The sequence below is a fragment of the Hypanus sabinus genome, chromosome 21 (genome assembly GCF_030144855.1).
Source record: "Hypanus sabinus isolate sHypSab1 chromosome 21, sHypSab1.hap1, whole genome shotgun sequence".
Taxonomy (NCBI): domain Eukaryota; kingdom Metazoa; phylum Chordata; class Chondrichthyes; order Myliobatiformes; family Dasyatidae; genus Hypanus; species Hypanus sabinus.
The window spans coordinates 1,074,187-1,091,043 of record NC_082726.1 but is presented as its reverse complement, the minus strand read 5'-3'; the positions used below and the strand labels follow the sequence as shown (position 1 = coordinate 1,091,043).

Here is a 16,857-nt window from a genome sequence, read left to right as displayed (position 1 = left end):
CAGCAAAGACTTAAAATGGCAGACGGCGTTCTCCTTCCTCAGTTCGTAAGTATGAGTTGTCTGTAAATCAGTCGGGTATTAATAGTAGATGATCAGCCATGATCTCAAAATGGTGGTGCAGGCTCGAAGGGCCGAATGGTCTGCTTCTGCACCTATTGTCTATTGTTCGTAACTCGGGGACTACCTGTAATTCAGATAACAGTAGAAGAATCATTTCAAGCATGTATAAGGGTTTGTCAAATCTTAAAACACATTCAACTTCATACAAAATGGGAGAAGGAAGGAGGGATAATTATATCTGAGGAAGAATAGATGATAATATGGAGGTATCAATGGAAGGGTACCAGTTCACAGAAATGGAGGGAGTTCGGATGGAAAAACTTGATAAGATATTTTATTACACCCTCTCAGAAATCATTATGATAGTTATCTCCCTGTTTGCTGGAGAAATTGTGGAAATCAAAATGCAAACCATTATCATATTTTCTGGGGATGCTCCGTTATCAAAGACTATTGGAGTGGGATGCACAATCCCCTACAAGACAACTTTAAATGTGAAATACCCTAGAAAGTAAGACCATATATTTTGGGTATATACCTCAAGAATGGTTGAAAAGAGATAAATATTGCTGGTGGCTAGTAAAAAGACTCTTACTAGGAAATGGTTATCACAGGAGAGCCCAATCTTAAATGCAGGGATGGAAATTACGATGGACATTTACAAAATGGAGAAGATAACAGCATCTGTTAATCATTAGTTGGAACAATTTGATTCCTACTGGGAAAAATAGTTTAACTACATAATACCTCATAGGCCAGATTTTATCCTCACAAATCAATGAAAATGTTGTAAAACAAAAAAGATCACTGCCTACTTGTGCGTAGTTTTCTCCTTTTGCTAGTTCTTTCTTTCTACTCTTTTCTATAAGTAAATACCTCAGATAAATATTATGTGGAGATTTGTGGCATATATGACTATATGATATATATGTATAATATCTGAAATACATCTTATGGAAGTTTGATGATGAAATTCAATAAAAAATAAATAACAAAACAAAGAAAAATGAATTGCCTTCTCCTGACCTACAAGAGAAGGCAGATGGGCTTTGATTTAATGCTATGAATGAAATATGTATTTTTGACAATGCTGCACTGTCAAGCTTACACCAGAGTGAAAGCTTGGGTTGTGTGCTGTGTCTCTGGAGTAGGGTTTGACATAATTTGCTGACTTGGAACAAAAGCTATAGGAATTTCAAAAGAAGTCAATTTTAAAAAAGTAAATTAATGATGAAGCTCTGACAACTTGTTTTTGTTTAATTCGTCCAGACAATCAGGAGAAAAAGAAAAATTCAAATGCCAGTGACAAGAGCAGAACCAGATCGACAACCCATCTCGGAACCCGAAGACGACAGTTATGAAGAAGAGGTTTATGATCGTAAAAGTGCACGAAGTGGACTGAGTCCTTATAGCGGGAGGAGAAGTGAGAGGAATGTTGGGAGACATGATGATAGAGAGAGAAGCTTGTCACCAAGATCGGAGCGAAGATCAGTTTCATCAAACCTCCCTCCAAAACCTATAAAAGTTACATTGGTAAAATCAAGGAAGAGTGAAGGTGTGTTCATTGGCAAAATTATAACTGCACCGCTCTCCTCATATTGACATCAAGCAGCTTGAAGGGTTTTATGTAGAATTCAGTCCGCACCCAGGCTTGTGTAGATAATTCTGATGTTGGTGACTGTTTCAGTTCTTAACAGGCTGGAACGTGAGCTTGAATCTATTTGTAAAACATTTCAAGTGTTGGCCCATTATATAGATAAAATTACATCTGATATTTGGTTGGCATTCCACACTGTTTCTGCTTGTATATTTTGTTCCTAATTGCTGTCTCCAGGATCTGTTAGGTCATTTAGTAAACTGACATGGTAAATTTTTCTTCATTTACTGATACAGCATGGAGCAGACCTTGATGGCCCTATGAGCCATGCTGCCCTAGCAACCCTCAACAAACTCGATTAACCTTAATCTAATCACAGAATAATTTACAATGAGCATTTAATATACCCGATCTACCTTTGGACTGTGGGAGGAAACCAAAGGATATGGAGAAAGCCCACACATTCCATGGGGAGGACATAGAGACTCCTTACAGAGCATACCAGAATTAAATTCCAAACTCCGGAACACCTGAGCTGTAATAACATCACGTTAACCATCATGCCCAATTTTACAGATTGTATTCAATATTAGCAATTTATTTGTCTACAAAATCTACTGCATTTAAATTGAAACAGTTTAAAACTGTGATCAAAAGAGTTGCTATCTGAATCCTCTGGTCTTTCCAGTGGAGTGTGAGTTGTGGTTGATGACCTACATTTCCAAAATTACCATTACTGGAGACACATACGATGTCATTGTTCCTCATATGAATTGTTGATGTTTTTATTTTCCAAATTCCAGGTTTTAATACCACAGTTTCTGTGGTGAAAATTCAACTTGGTCCTCTGAGCTGTTAGTCCAACACCCTGGGATGCCAGTTGGATAATTTAGTTGGGAGTCAGGGTGCCCGATGGGTCTAATGTTTGTGCTTAACTTCTCATCTAGAACAAACTCATTGTTGAAGTTTAAGGTCTGTTTGTAATTTGCCTTGTTCCCATCTGGCAGAGGACGCCTATAACCCCACAGCAGCCAGCAAATTCATCCTCATTCCTTCCACCTATTATAATGCACTTTCGTATATACAGTGTGTGTGTGTGTATATATATATACACACACACACACACACACACACACACACACACACACACACACACACACAGGGGTGGACCTATACCCTACAGTTATTTCCTCAGTAAGTTTACACCATTCTACCAGCACCTAATCACCCACTTACAAAACAAGCAGCAGGAATCAATGTGGAAGCAGTCTTCTGAAAAGTTAGTCAATTGGAACAGATGCTGAAAAATTTGTGGTATAAATTCTTGCTTAAATTGGATTTTGTTTTTTTTTCCTCTGAAAGAGTTAAAATTTTCCCCCTTTTAAACTGTGCATGTTCTTTGGAATGACATGAATAACACCATTGTTTTTAGAGTTAATATTAATGATTTTCTTTCCCCTCTTAGAATATGGTCTCCGATTGGCAAGTCACATTTTTGTGAAAGAGATCTCTTCAGAAGGGTTGGCAGCCAAGGATGGTAACATCCATGAGGGAGATGTAGTGTTGAAGGTTGGTCATTCAGTTTCCATCTTAAAAGCTTGAACTTGTCTCTCAAGGTTTTCTCTCTCATCATTTTCTCTGTTCCATTTTAAACAAACTTACTATGAGTTGCCATGTTGGAGTTGTTCTATAACGAATGATTAATACTGTTTATCCACACACAGTCAATCTATTCCTTTGAGTACAATTGTATCTTATAAAATTCATTGTGGAATGCTGACATTGCAGGCTGAGCCAACATTTAATTGCCCATCTCTAATTGCTCTGGACAAAGTGGTGTTGAGGTACAGCCTTGCACTACTGCAGTCCTTGAGGTCTGGGTACACCCACAGTGCTACACAACATGATGCCCAGGGTGCCTTTGGTGTTAAAGCAGCACTTGCTCTCCACAAGGGTATCTTCGAACAATGGTTATGTGAACAGTTTGATCTGCTGTTGGCAGATTGGTGAAGACCAGATGAGGTATTGTTTCAGTCTTCAACTTCTACACACCCTGTGCAGCAGCTTTGTCCTTCACAATCTGGCTGGTTTTGTAGATGATGTATTGTCAAACCACTCTTGGTGATAGATGTTAATCATTGGAGATGGAGTTCCAATATCCTTACAGTTGGCCCAGAAATGAGGTTGGATCACTCTGGGCACTGAAAGGAGAAGTTGAGACCTGAGCAGAGAGTTCCAATACTTGTTCAACTGACCTGTGTGCAAGGTTGGATCACTCTGGGCACTGAAAGGAGAAGTTGAGGCCTGAGCAGAGAGTTCCGATGCTTGTTCAACTGACCTGTGTGCAAGGTTGGATCACTCTGTGTGCTTAGCTGATCCGAAGAGCTTGAAGGTAGCTTCGCGCTGGGCAACAAAATCTGGGCCCAGAGAGATTCGCTGGGTGGTAAAATATGGGCCTGGAGTGAGTCACTGGGTGGCGTGGTCTCAGCCTAGAGCCTTCACAGCAGCAGTGCCTGGGACCTACTGGGTCATACAATACGTGTTGAGAAAATTTAAGCACTGGCCCAGTTTGGAGGCGGGAGCTGATTTTGCTCACTCTCTACAATGTTCACTTCTCTCTTAAGAACACCGGAGCCTTTCGCTGTTCCATTGTTTGATCAATGAAACAAATAGACTGTAAAGACAGGATGTCAGGATCTGGGGCATAATATGATGAACTGATAAACGAGGGTTTGGACCTGTTCTGGAGTTGGGATCTGACTTTTTGAAATTTTGGTTTGGAAAGCTGTTCATTAATTGTTTGTGTGATTTTTAATTTTTTCTCTTGTGCATTGAGTGTTGACTCGGGCATGTCCAGAACATATGAATTAATGAAGCCTCTCCATTGTTACATTTGTCACAATAGGGAGATATATTCGAATAAAAATGAGACAGCTTATCTTTAGTCATGTGGGCCCTATGGACCACTTTAAATTGTAGCAGGGAGTGACGGGCACACAACAATGAGGTATTAACCAATTTAAAAATTTCATTGCAAGTTTCCTCAGAAATCGAAGTCTGTAAATCTTGTTCCCAGAGATTTTTAATTTTGTCTAAAGGAACGTTTCTTATTCCCAACAACATACCATAAATATTAGATATTGATCCATTATGAAAAAGTTTCAAATTAACTCTCAGCAGAGCTTTTAGGAAATGTATGTACTTGAGACCGCAAAAAGTCTCTAATTTGTAAATACCGAGAAAAGTGGGTTTTTGGTAAGCTATATTTAGTTGACAACTACTCAAACAAAAAGAGATCTCCTCCAACAAATAAATCCTGGAAGCTTTTAATACCCAGTCTATCCCAATCTTTAAAAGTTACGTCAGTCATAGATGGTTTAAAAAAATAGATACAATGGGACTTGAAAGTGAAAATCTCAGTAAACCAAAATATTTTCTAAATTGTACCCAAATCCTCAAAGTATATTTAACTACAAAACTACCAGTTAGTTTTCTTTAAATAAATGAATTGAGGGTCCAAGAAGAGAGATGATAGAAAATATATTAACAGAGTTAGCTTCTAAAGAAACCCAAACCGGGTAGTCCTCTGGGTTAATACACTGCTATCTTACATCATCAACCCTTTAGTTTGTAACTACGTTCTTTTGTTTCTACTCTCCAGCTAGTGAAAACATTGTGACATCTACATTGCTAAACCCATTCAGGACTTTGTATTTTTGCATCAATTCACCTCTCATTCTTCTAACCTCTAACGAATGCAGGCCCAAAATGTTAAGCCTCTTGTTAGGGCAATGCTCTTATGCCATATAAATCTCCTTTGGACTACATCCAAGTTACAGTAACAACTGCAATGCCACCTCTGGTGGCTCTAACTTGCCGATGGGCAGGAGGCATCCAGTGATTCTGATGGATGAGATCTGTGTCTAATTTCTGCATTGTACCTTGTTCACTGATCTAACCCAGGTTTGAATTCCAGAGAACACACATGACTATTCTATATTGAGGAATGAAGAAATGCTGCTGATGTCTATCATCAATTCAATAGATACAGCTGTGCATGTTTACTACAGAGCCAGGTTATTATATGCAAAAATGACTGCTACCACAATCTCAAAGTTGAAAGTAAATTTATTATCAAATTATATATATGTCACCATATACAACCCTGAGATTCATTTTCTTGTGGGCATTCAGAGTAAATATAAGAAGTGTAATACAATCATTGAAAGACCACTCCCAACAGGATGGACAAACAATGTGCGAAAGACAACAAACTGTGCAAACAAAAAGAAAATAAATAATAAATGAATAAGCAATAAATATCAAGAACATGCAATGAGGAATCTTTGAAAGTGAATTCATAGGTTGTGGGAACAATTCAGTGATGGGGCAAGTGAAGTTGAGTGAAGTTATTTCCTTTGGTTCAGGATCCTCATGGTTGAGGAGTTCCTCAGCCTGGTGTTGACACTTCTGTACCACCTCCCTATGGCAGCAGCAGGAAGAGTGCATGGCCTTGGATGGTGGGGGTCCTTGATGCTTTTCTGCGGCGGTGCTCCGTGTATATGTTCTCAATGGTGGGGAGGTCTTTACCCGTGATGGTTTGGGTCGTATCTGCTTTTTTTAGGTTTTTCTGTACAAGAGCATTGGTGTTTCTATTCTAGGCTGTAATGCAACCAGTCAATATACTCTGCACCACACAAGTTTAGATGACATGCTGAATCTTTGCTAACTTATAAGAAAGTAGAGGTGCTGCCATGCTTTTTTCATAATGGCATTAACATGCTGGGCCCAAGACCAACCCTCTGAAATGGTAACACTGAGAAGTTTAAAGTTGCTGACCACCTCCACCTCTGATCCTCTGATAAGAACTGGCTCATGGATCTCCAGTTTCCTTGTCCTGAAGTCAATAATCAGCTGCTTGGTTTACTGACATCGAGTAAGAAGTTTGTTGTGACACCAGCAAGCCAGATTTTCAGTCTCTCTCCTATATGTGATTTGTCACCACCTTTGATTCAATTAATAACAGTGGTGCTGTCAACAAATTTAAATATGGTATTAGATTTGTGCTTAGCTTCACAGTCATAAATATAAAGTGAGTAGAGCAGGGAGCTGAGCACTCAGCCTCGTGGTGCATGTGTACTGATGGAAATTGTGGAGGAGATGTTGCCAGTTCAAACTGACTGGCGTCTGCAAGTGAGGAAATCGAGTTTCCAGTTGCATAAGGAGGTATTGAGACCGTGGTCTTGAAGCTTATTGATTAGTTTTGAGGAGATGATAGAGTTGAATGCTGAGCTGTAGTCAATGAAGAGCATCTTGATATATGCATCTTCACTATTGAAATGTTCCAGGGTTGAGTGAGGAGCCAATGAAGTGGTATCTGCTATTGATCTGTTGTGACAGTTGGCAAATGTGTACAGTCGGCAGTCGGCACAGAAATAATTGAGTTCATTTGGGAGTGAAATCTTGTTGTCACCTATATTGCTTGGTTTCAGTTAGCATTCAAGCCTTGCCACAACTCTTGAGAATCATCACTGATTCAAGTTTGGTCCAGAATTGCCACTTCACACATGAGATGGCTTTCCGGAGATCGTACATGAACGTCTTGTATTTTACTTGATTGTCAGACCTGAATGCCACTGATGTGACCCTCAGTAGATTGCTGATCTCATAGTTCAACTATTGCTTCTGGTTGGGGCAGATTCTGAATGATTTTGTGGGGACATATTCATCTATAAATGTTTTTAGAAAATCTTTGACAACTGTGGTGAATTCATTCAGATCCTTTGAGTCCTTGAACACTGCCCAGTCCACCAACCTAAGCAATCCTATAGTCACACCTCTGCCTGTATGCAGGTCGGAGGGTAGCCAAGTGCTCAGATTGTAAGCGTGGAGCAGTAGACATTCTTGATCATAGTGCAGCAGTGGTCAAGTGTGTCCCTGGTGTAGCAGGTGATATGCTGAGAGTAACTGGGCAGAGATTTCTACAAACAAGCCTAATTGAAATTCCCAACAATGATTTGAAAGTGTCTGCTTCTGGTGGTATGTAAACCACAGGAAGGATCATGGAAGAGAACTCTCTTGGTAAGTTGAATCTGGAGAACAAGAGTGTGACAAGACTGCTGATCTGAGCAGCACAGAAAGTTTATCATGCAACACAGGCCCCAACCTTTGCCTTCTCTGAATCAGCAGTCTGGTCCATCCTGTGTATTCAGAAGCCCTAAGGTCTTATTGATGTATCCAGCATGTCCAGAGTAAGCCATGTCTCCATGAAACAGAGAACCCAGCAAACTCTCATTTCCCTGTGATATGGCAATCTTGCCCTTAGGTCCTCAATCTTGTTCTCCAGCAACTGTGCATTTGCTTTCAAGGTGCTGGGTAGAGGAAGTTTCTTTCCCCTTTATTTCAGCCTGGCTTGGAGTCCTCCTCTCCATCCTTTTCCAGCTGAGGTGATATACTTTCATCCACTTAAGGCATGCCTGAGAGTCAAGTCTGATGAGTCCTGAAGAAGATTGTGAAATCGCTAGTTCACTAAGATGGTTAAAATGTACTTAACGGGAAATTACAGGCTTCAGATTTCACTGAGAGTTTAGAGGTTTTGTAAGCTGCCCACATATATGTTGTCATGGTTCACCAGCACCATCTTGTGAATCTTGTGTGAAAGATGCCCAATTGAATAAGGTCTTGATGTCTCACTGTCTATCACTGTTTCAGAGTATCTGTACAATCCTGCGTGGTGACTCTGCATTGGATGGGAGTTTTGTCTTTTGTTTTTGGTTTAACATAAAAATATCTCGGTTTGTTCTTAAAATTAATTCAACAAAATTTTATTATTCTTACTCCTTTTGAAAAGCCTCTGTGGGCTGAGTTTGTTGCACTGTTGTGATTACAGTTCTGTGCTGTTGTCGATAAACGAAAATGCTCTACTCGTTCAGTAGAATGCTTTCTGTACAAATTCAGGAACTAAGTTGTAAAGACATTTTAACAGTGTGTCATAGAGCATGCTATTGTCTTCCTGTAACTGCTGCTATTAGATAAGGTCCGTGCTATTTATGGTTAGGCTCCAAACTCTGAATTGCTATGATTCCTTTGTTCCATTACAGATCAATGGCACTGTTACAGAAAACATGTCACTGGGAGATGCAAAGAAGCTAATCGAAAGATCAAAGGGCAAGCTTAAAATGGTGGTACAGAGAGATGAGAGAGCCACGCTCTTAAATGTGCCCGATCTGGACGACAGTATTCCTTCAGCAAATGCTTCTGAAAGAGATGGTCAGTATATGAACGGATGATCCTTTAAGGACTAGACTGGTGTTCCTTTTGCTCCTGGCTTTGGAATGCAAGTGACACAGTGAGCAGTAAAACAATGTGTTTCTCAGATTGATACAGAGCAGGCAACGCATAATCTGCTGTAGATCTTGGTCAGTTTAAGTGATAAACCAGCCTTGGATGGGCACACCCACTGTCAAATAGGCTCACTGAGTGAGCTGAGTAATTCCTTGGTGCACATGTGATACTGACCCATCCAATGCTGGCTGCAGACTAGTTGTATGTCATTGGAGGTTCATTTGTTTGCATGTGGAGTTTTTGCTTAAAGGAACTGCACAAGAACCTGTGAATCTTGTTTTTAGATATTTCAGAAATCCATTCGCTGGTGTCCGAACATTCTAACCGTTCAAATGAGAGGCCACAACTGCGCAGCCATTCTCGTTCACCTGATAAACGGTCAGACTGGTCTGACCAATCGCACCATTCTCAACAGCCAATCAGCAATGGAAGGTAAATCATAAACTTTACAGGGGTGGTGGGGAGGTATGGAGAGCTTGTGTTGTCAAAATTTGTACTGTACTCAGACTCTTTAGTAGCCTTGGTAGGTTGCATTATTTTTGTATAATCAAGTCGTGTAACCTCTTGTACAATGGGGATGTCAATCATTTGGGTTGATCTTTAATTAACTAACAGGGCACATTTTCTTACTTTCAGTCATACAAAATTCAGTGCAGAAGATGCTGAAGCCCCTTGTGCTTATGCAATCTGGGCTGGAAACGGCCACTATAATTCTTTGCATCACAGCACTGAACTGGCATTAACCATATAACCATATAACAATTACAGCACGGAAACAAACCATCTCAGCCCTTCTAGTCCATGCCGAAAGCTTACTCTCACCTAGTCCCACTGACCCGTACTCAGCCCATAACCCTCCATTCCTTTCCTGTCCAAATACCTATCCAATTTTACTTTAAATGACAATACCGAACCTGCCTCTACCGTGTCTACTGGAAGCTCGTTCCACAATTGCCTCCGTCGTTGTCTGACTAGTGCAAATAGGCAACAGAACATCTTAGCTTTTTCTCTCAGATTTGGGATCATCTGGCTGGCACTTAAGACATTTGAACTGAGAAACTTTGACAATGGCTTAAGGTCAAGATTGCTTAATATCATTTCCAGCACACAGGTGTAAAGGGGAATGAAATGATTGTTACTCTGGAACTGATGTAGCACAAAAAGTACAATGAAATAAAGAACACAACATTAATAAAAAACACAATAAATATAAATACACAAAATAGGTTTTATACATTTATGATCATAAAGTGACTCAAGTCTCAAAAGTGTCTACATAAGGTTACAGGAAATGATAAAGTAGTGGTGGTTGGGGGTGTGGAGGGGTAGTTAGTGATGGAAGGTGTTGATCAGCCTTACTTCTAGGGGAAAGTAATTGTTTTTGAGTCTGGTAGTCCTGGTGTGGATGTGGGACATGAGCAGAGTTGTTGAGATCCTTCATTATGTTACTGGCCTTTCTCTGGCATCTTGCTGTATATATGTCTTTGTTGGGTAGATTGGTGCCAGTGATGCATTGGGCAGTTTTGACTACCCATTGTAGAGCCACTGCATTGCAGCTTCTGTACCATGCAGTGATGCAGAGGTCCATGTGTGCCTAAAGTCCGCAGTGCACAAAAGGTAACCACTTTAAGATTGTTATACCTTGGAGCAAAATGCAGAAGGGCAATATGATTTTTTTCTGTGTATTTTGAATGTACAAGTATTTTTCTTTGTAGTAAGTTTGGATTAGTAGAGTGACAGTAAATGAGGATCAGCTGGATGTAATTTCTCAGCCTCCTGCAGAGACAGTGGGAAGTTTAGTTTCCATTTTTCCTATGGTATGCCTTCATCTCACACTTCAGTTCCTTAAATTGAATTCTACTGGAAAATGTGTTGATTTTCAGTTTCTAAAATTCAGCAGCTAACATGGTGGTTTTCCTGTTTGACTCTGTTTGTATGTTGTACTCCACAGGACTGACATGTTGCCTAGAGAGCACTTGTTGCATTACGAGTCATGTAGATTTTTCACTTCTTGATGCATGAATGCATGCTTCTAACTGTATAGAAAAGGTTAAGTTTTAAATTTTGTGCCTCAGCTTCCTGCCTTTGTTCAGGACAGGGTCTGTACTTCGAGCTTGGGAAATGCTCTATTTTTGGCTCAGTTACAGTGTGACACCAGTGAACAAAGATTAGCGGACTATGGTTTGAGAGGAGGTTGAAGAATGTAGTTCTGCTTGTTTCAGGACTGTAAGTTGGTGAATGCCATTTTCTATTCGTTATGCATCAAGGAAAGATACAAAGTGTGAAAAATAAACAGCTGGAGAAACTGAGTCGAGCAGCAGGGTAAAGAAATCGCTAACAGTTCTGTCTGAGACCCTGCATCAGGGCTTGGTCTTAATTTGAAATCTCAGATGCTGTTTCTCCAGCTGTTTTTAGCTCCAGATTCCAGCAGCAGCATTCTCTTGTGTCCAAAATAGAAATGTCTTTTGGAAGTGTGCACCTACTGGTGCCTAATTACTCTGCCTAATATTTAAGAGTTCAGAAGTAGGACATGGATATGCTCAGCATCTAACAATAACCAGGCTAATGTGAGTGTATAACCCAATGTATATCATGGTGTCAAACCATGTAAGCCTGCAGAGAAATGTGATTGAGCTGCTGCTTGTAAGGGGAATATTGAGTTTTTCCTGGGTATTTGTTATTTGTGTAAATTTTCAACAAGTATGTCTCTCTCATGTTGCAACTGACATTTTGTTCCTATTGCCATTCCATTTGACCAACCTTTTCTTATGATTGATACAGCCTTTCCAAAGTTTTATTATAGTTTTAAGGCTGCAGAGATGTCTGAATTAACTTGTTTGAGGGTGGATGACTTTAAGTATTATTTTTTGCAATTTCCTATCAAAATTAATTGGATCTAGCAGCTGAAAATGCACCATTATAAGCTCCGTTTTCATATGGTGGAGTATCTGCTAATAACGCCTGCTTCCTCTCCTCTGACTACACACAGTTTGCTGCACCCACCTTCCTGCCTGGTGATCAGAATCTAAAACTCTTTGATTCTCTAGGCCATTGTTACAAAACTCCCGATGCCTATTCCATTTACGGAAACAATTTCTTTAAAATGAAAATTAAAGTAGCAGTTTGATTTTAGAAATTAAAATCCAATTTACTTTTTCTAAGTTGGACATCTATGTAAAGTTCCTCTTAATTCGACCTGTGGACGTTGTTTTCTGAGTAAGCAGCCCCACCTTATGGTAGGACAGGTCACTGCGACTGCTCAAGAAAAGGGCTTTCTCAATGATGTTTCACCGCATTGTTTGTTTGGTGAGTAGTTCTTGTTGGATTTGCTACACTACAAAATCACTTTTCAGAAGCAACTGATTCAAAGCACCAAGTATTTTTGGCAACTAATTTCCTGGCATACGGCATTGACGAAGCTAAATTGATCTTGCATCTTGGGAAATGACAATGCAGGAAATTTTTTTAAACCTTGGAAGAGACTTCAACAGAGTGGACAGTCAGAGTCTTTTTGACCAGGATGGAAGTGGCGAACATATTTTAATGTTCTTTGAATGTCCATACAAAGAACAGTGGGTATATGGAATGTGTTGCCAGGGGTGGTGGTAGATGCAAACATTAGTTGGAAGTCAAAGACCTGCAGATACTACAAAGTATTGGTTGGGAATTTTTCTGGCCACTGCTTCTTGGTGACTTTTTGGTCCATTAGCCACATTCTGTCTGTATCTTTTTCTGCTTTGCCTATTGCAGTATCTGTCTAAATGCCACAATTGGACGCCTTTAATGTATCTTATTCGCACACCTCTGGCAGCAAGTTCAAAATATCAATCACTCCCTTAGATTTCCTTTGGAACTTCGTACTTGATACCCTACCGTGGTGAAGTGATTGACTATTTGTGCCTCTCATAGTCTCCCTTATAATTCCGAGCACCCCTCAGCCTCCTTCACCCCAGGGTAAATGAGCCTAGCCTATCAATTCCCCCCCAGAACTGAAGTAATCTAAGCAGCATTTGGTGAATTTCCTCAGCACTACTTTGTCTGATCCTGCTGAACATAGGTCACCCGTCACAGTGCTATTAATTAGAGCAGTGATTATACTTGAAGTGTTGCACTGTGAGATACTTCTGTGTGTGCCTGATTTAATCATTATGCCTTTGCTGAGAGTAGGTCGACTGTTAATGTTATGAGCCTTGGAAGTTCAGTTTGTATTAATTCACACAGTGCACACCATGACTGTAGTCCACTAACCTGCTGAAAGCATGTGGTTTTTGCAGGTTTTTGCTGTTGAATGAAGCAAAGTGGCAAATTTTGTATTTATTTTTTTAGTCAAAAGCCCCATGAAGATGATATGAGCAGAGGACCCAAACCAGGAGCAGTTTCAACACCAGTGAAAAGCACAGAGGAGACTTTTGCAGTTCAAGCTGTTGAAGAGCCGGTCACTGCAGTTGAAGAGAGAATGGAAAAACAAGCTCCTCCATTGCCAGGTCTGCTCATATTGATGATTGCTTTGGAAGGAGGTGATAATTTTTTAAGTGTTCAGTTGGGATAGATTCCATTAGAGTTCAGTAGGTATAACTGATTGCAAATGAGTGAACTAAAGGGCCTGGACTGTTTATCTCTGATCTAACCTGTTAATTCTGGTATCTGTCACTAGGTCAAATGCTGTTATAAAGTGGCATTAGGGTTATATTGAGAGATATACTGCATGTTTCTAAATTTGCACAACTTTTTTAGTCGCTCACCTTTAATGTTGAATAACCTACTAAAGCACAGAGTGAGAGACTTATTTATACTGAAAAATAGTTTTCCATATGGCATTAACTTGACCTGTGTCTGCAGAGCCAAAGCCAGTGTATGCTCAACCTGGCCAGCCTGATGTGGATTTGCCCGTCAGTCCATCTGCACCAATTCCAAACTCGACGCATGACGATGGAATGTTGAGGTAATTCAGCTAAGGCACATTGTCCTTTGTCAGTTTGTGCAGGCTTGGTGTAAGTTTTCTGTCCTGTGCATTGATTTGCAGCATGCTACTCCATTGGCTGCGATATGAATCCTGTTTGTGTGTATAGGATGGAGCTTTAGATCATGTTCTGTGGGGCTTTCAAATTTCAAAAACGAGTATTTAGTACAGTGTTGTTAACTGGTAAACATTTGAAGTGAAAATTTGGGGTTTGTGCTTATCTTAATGAAAACCAATTTTGCAAGGAGGGACTGAGACCAATTTCCATACAGTAGTTAATTGTGTCCATTGTCTGCTGGATGCATTGTTATAGTAAGCTGAATTAGTTTTTTTTAAATGGAAGGCTTCTCTGATATGAGAGAGACGGAAAGAGTGGTCTACAGCCGTTTGTGTGAGGCATTAACACTAATACAGAGCGAAAAGGTGTATCGTCTTTATCTGTGCCTTAGAAAATTCACAGAAAATGGAATGTGAGTGTAGAAAGAACTTTTGGAAGAAAAGCTCTGAGCTTGTAACTGAAATTCAAGCATATATTTGATTTCCTTGTCTGTTATTTGGACAGGTCTTGTCACTAGCACAGTGAGCTGTTTACTGTTTACCTCTGCTGCAACTTTACTACATGCATTTTGAATTATATTAATTTTGTATAAGATTTTGGTTTATTTGCAGTGTGATAAATGTTGTGTAGTGCACTGTGGTCTTGAGGAACAATGTTTTGATTGACATACACAAAATGCTGGAGGAACTCAGCAGGGTAGGCAGTATCTATGGAAAAGAGTACAGTCGACGTTTCGGACCGAAACCCTTTGGCAGGACTGAAGGTTGTTTCCATTGTTTGGATATATGTATAGTCAGATGACAATAAGCTCAAAAACATTGGACCATTGTTTGAGATTGACCTAAATTCATTGGGTGAGGATACCTTGCATATACAATGACAGGATTTTGAATATTGCCTTCTCCAGGTGAACTTGGAGAAGAACATCTAGTTATGTGAGGAAATTGATAGTTAACTAATTCACTGGTGAAAGACCACACAGGTCATTGCTTTTTCTGTAAACAAATGTGCATGTTTTATGGGCAGAGAGTGAGTATGGTCTGTTTCACTTTGTCATCTTTTTCAGGCCGAGTATGAAGCTTGTTAAATTTAAGAAGGGTGAAAGTGTTGGACTCCGTCTGGCTGGTGGGAATGATGTGGGAATATTTGTTGCTGGAGTGCTGGAAGATAGTCCTGCAGCCAAAGAAGGTCTCGAGGAAGGAGATCAGATCCTCAGGGTGAGGCAAAATATTGTCAGCAAATTTGTTTGATTGACTGTTTAATTAAGAACCAACTTAAACTAACTCCACCACTTGAAGAACACAGTAATTCCTGAGCATAAATTTTGAATACCTTGAGTATTTTGTGACATATCTTGTCAAAAGCCATCAGCAAAATCGTTCACTGAAGTAAGGGAGAATGGTAAAAATTGTAGTTTAAACTTGCAATTCTTAATCAGAAATGCTTTATTTTCAATTCAAGTAAGATGGCGGCACGTTCGATTGCAGCGGCTTCTATGGGGTCAACAAAGGGTGCTACTTTTTAAACATTTTTTTAAGTTCATAAAGATCCTGCTAGATATTAACAGCTTAAAAGTACTGCAAGTCTACGGCATCTGCAAGTTGCTCGTTGGCAGAGAAACTGAAGGAGCTGGACTTGGTACAGATCATGCTGTTGATTACATCAGAGAGGATTCAGAGGAATCAGTGTGCAAAGGAGGCGTGCAGTCTAATAATGAGTGATGGCCTTAGTTTCATATCTTGTGTTCGCAAGACCCTTTTGGACATTGTTAATGTGGAATGCTGCAAATCCAGTTCACTGATTTATTGGCAGGCTGCAAGGCCTCAGTTGTAGCAAGGACTGGGCCCCAAGCTGTGGGGACACCTGTTTACAGCTGTCTAGAGAGAGGCATCAAAGCTGGTGCACTCCACCAAGTGGTGGTGTGGTATAACGTCCAAGCTGGAGTCCGTGCTGTCCCTTCAGTGTTTGTCAGCAGAAGCCAGGCTTTATTGTGGTTGACTGCAAATTTCTGTGGCATTCATGGTCTCAGGGCTTCGTGCCGCAGTGTTGCCTGTTTACAGCTGCCAGGAGAGAGGCATTGGAGCCGGTGCACTCCAGGGTGGTGGGGGGTAGTGAAGTGTCATGGCTGGAGTCAGTACTACCCCCAGTGTTTGCTTGGCAGACGATGTGCTGTGTTGCGGTCGACTGCAGATTTCTGCAGCATTCATGACTTGGGGTCTGGACTTTGTTGCTTGGCTGTATTTTACTGATATCTTGCATGTGCTTGTTATCTTGTATGTGCTATATGTGCCTTGTGCTGTGTATGACTGTTCGTATTATGTTTTGCACTTTGGCACTGGAGTAACATTTGCTGTATTCATAGGAATTCATATATGATTGTATGACAATCAAACTTAAATAAATTGAATCTGTTACTCAGAATAGCAACAGAAAATCTAATTCTAGATGGAATTCTGAAATTCTGTTGAAGGGAGCTGATACATTCAAGCTTTGCAAAATGGAATGCCAAAATCTGTTGGGAGTTGCGGCTAATCATCGTGTAACTAACATCTTTCCCCACAGGTAAATAACGTGGACTTTGCAAATATCATTCGCGAGGAAGCAGTCCTTTTTCTACTTGACCTTCCAAAAGGTGAGGAGGTCACTATCCTGGCACAGCAGAAGAAAGATGGTGAGTTACTTGACTCTAGCTACAACCTGAAATACTAAAATGGTTCATTATGTAGAGATGTAGCCAGTTGTTGAAAGGGTCATGTAGATATTTAGGAAAAAAGAATAATGGATGGTGAAAATATGAAATAAAAGTGGAAAATGCTGGAAGTACTCAGAAAATTTATC

At 40.1% G+C, this 16,857-nt stretch overlaps 1 protein-coding gene across 6 annotated transcripts in view; it reads left to right on the top strand.

Annotated features, from left to right (window-relative positions):
• tjp1a (tight junction protein 1a) overlaps window positions 1–16,857 on the top strand; it is a 248,985-nt gene that overhangs the window by 158,131 nt on the left and 73,997 nt on the right. For all 6 annotated transcript variants that reach the window (XM_059945847.1, XM_059945843.1, XM_059945841.1 and 3 more), the window contains exons 5-12: window positions 1,330–1,615; window positions 3,123–3,226; window positions 8,758–8,926; window positions 9,286–9,433; window positions 13,328–13,485; window positions 13,841–13,943; window positions 15,086–15,236; window positions 16,582–16,690. In XM_059945847.1, the coding sequence (XP_059801830.1) occupies window positions 1,330–1,615; window positions 3,123–3,226; window positions 8,758–8,926; window positions 9,286–9,433; window positions 13,328–13,485; window positions 13,841–13,943; window positions 15,086–15,236; window positions 16,582–16,690 (1,228 nt within the window). The remainder of the gene's footprint in view (window positions 1–1,329; window positions 1,616–3,122; window positions 3,227–8,757; window positions 8,927–9,285; window positions 9,434–13,327; window positions 13,486–13,840; window positions 13,944–15,085; window positions 15,237–16,581; window positions 16,691–16,857) is intronic.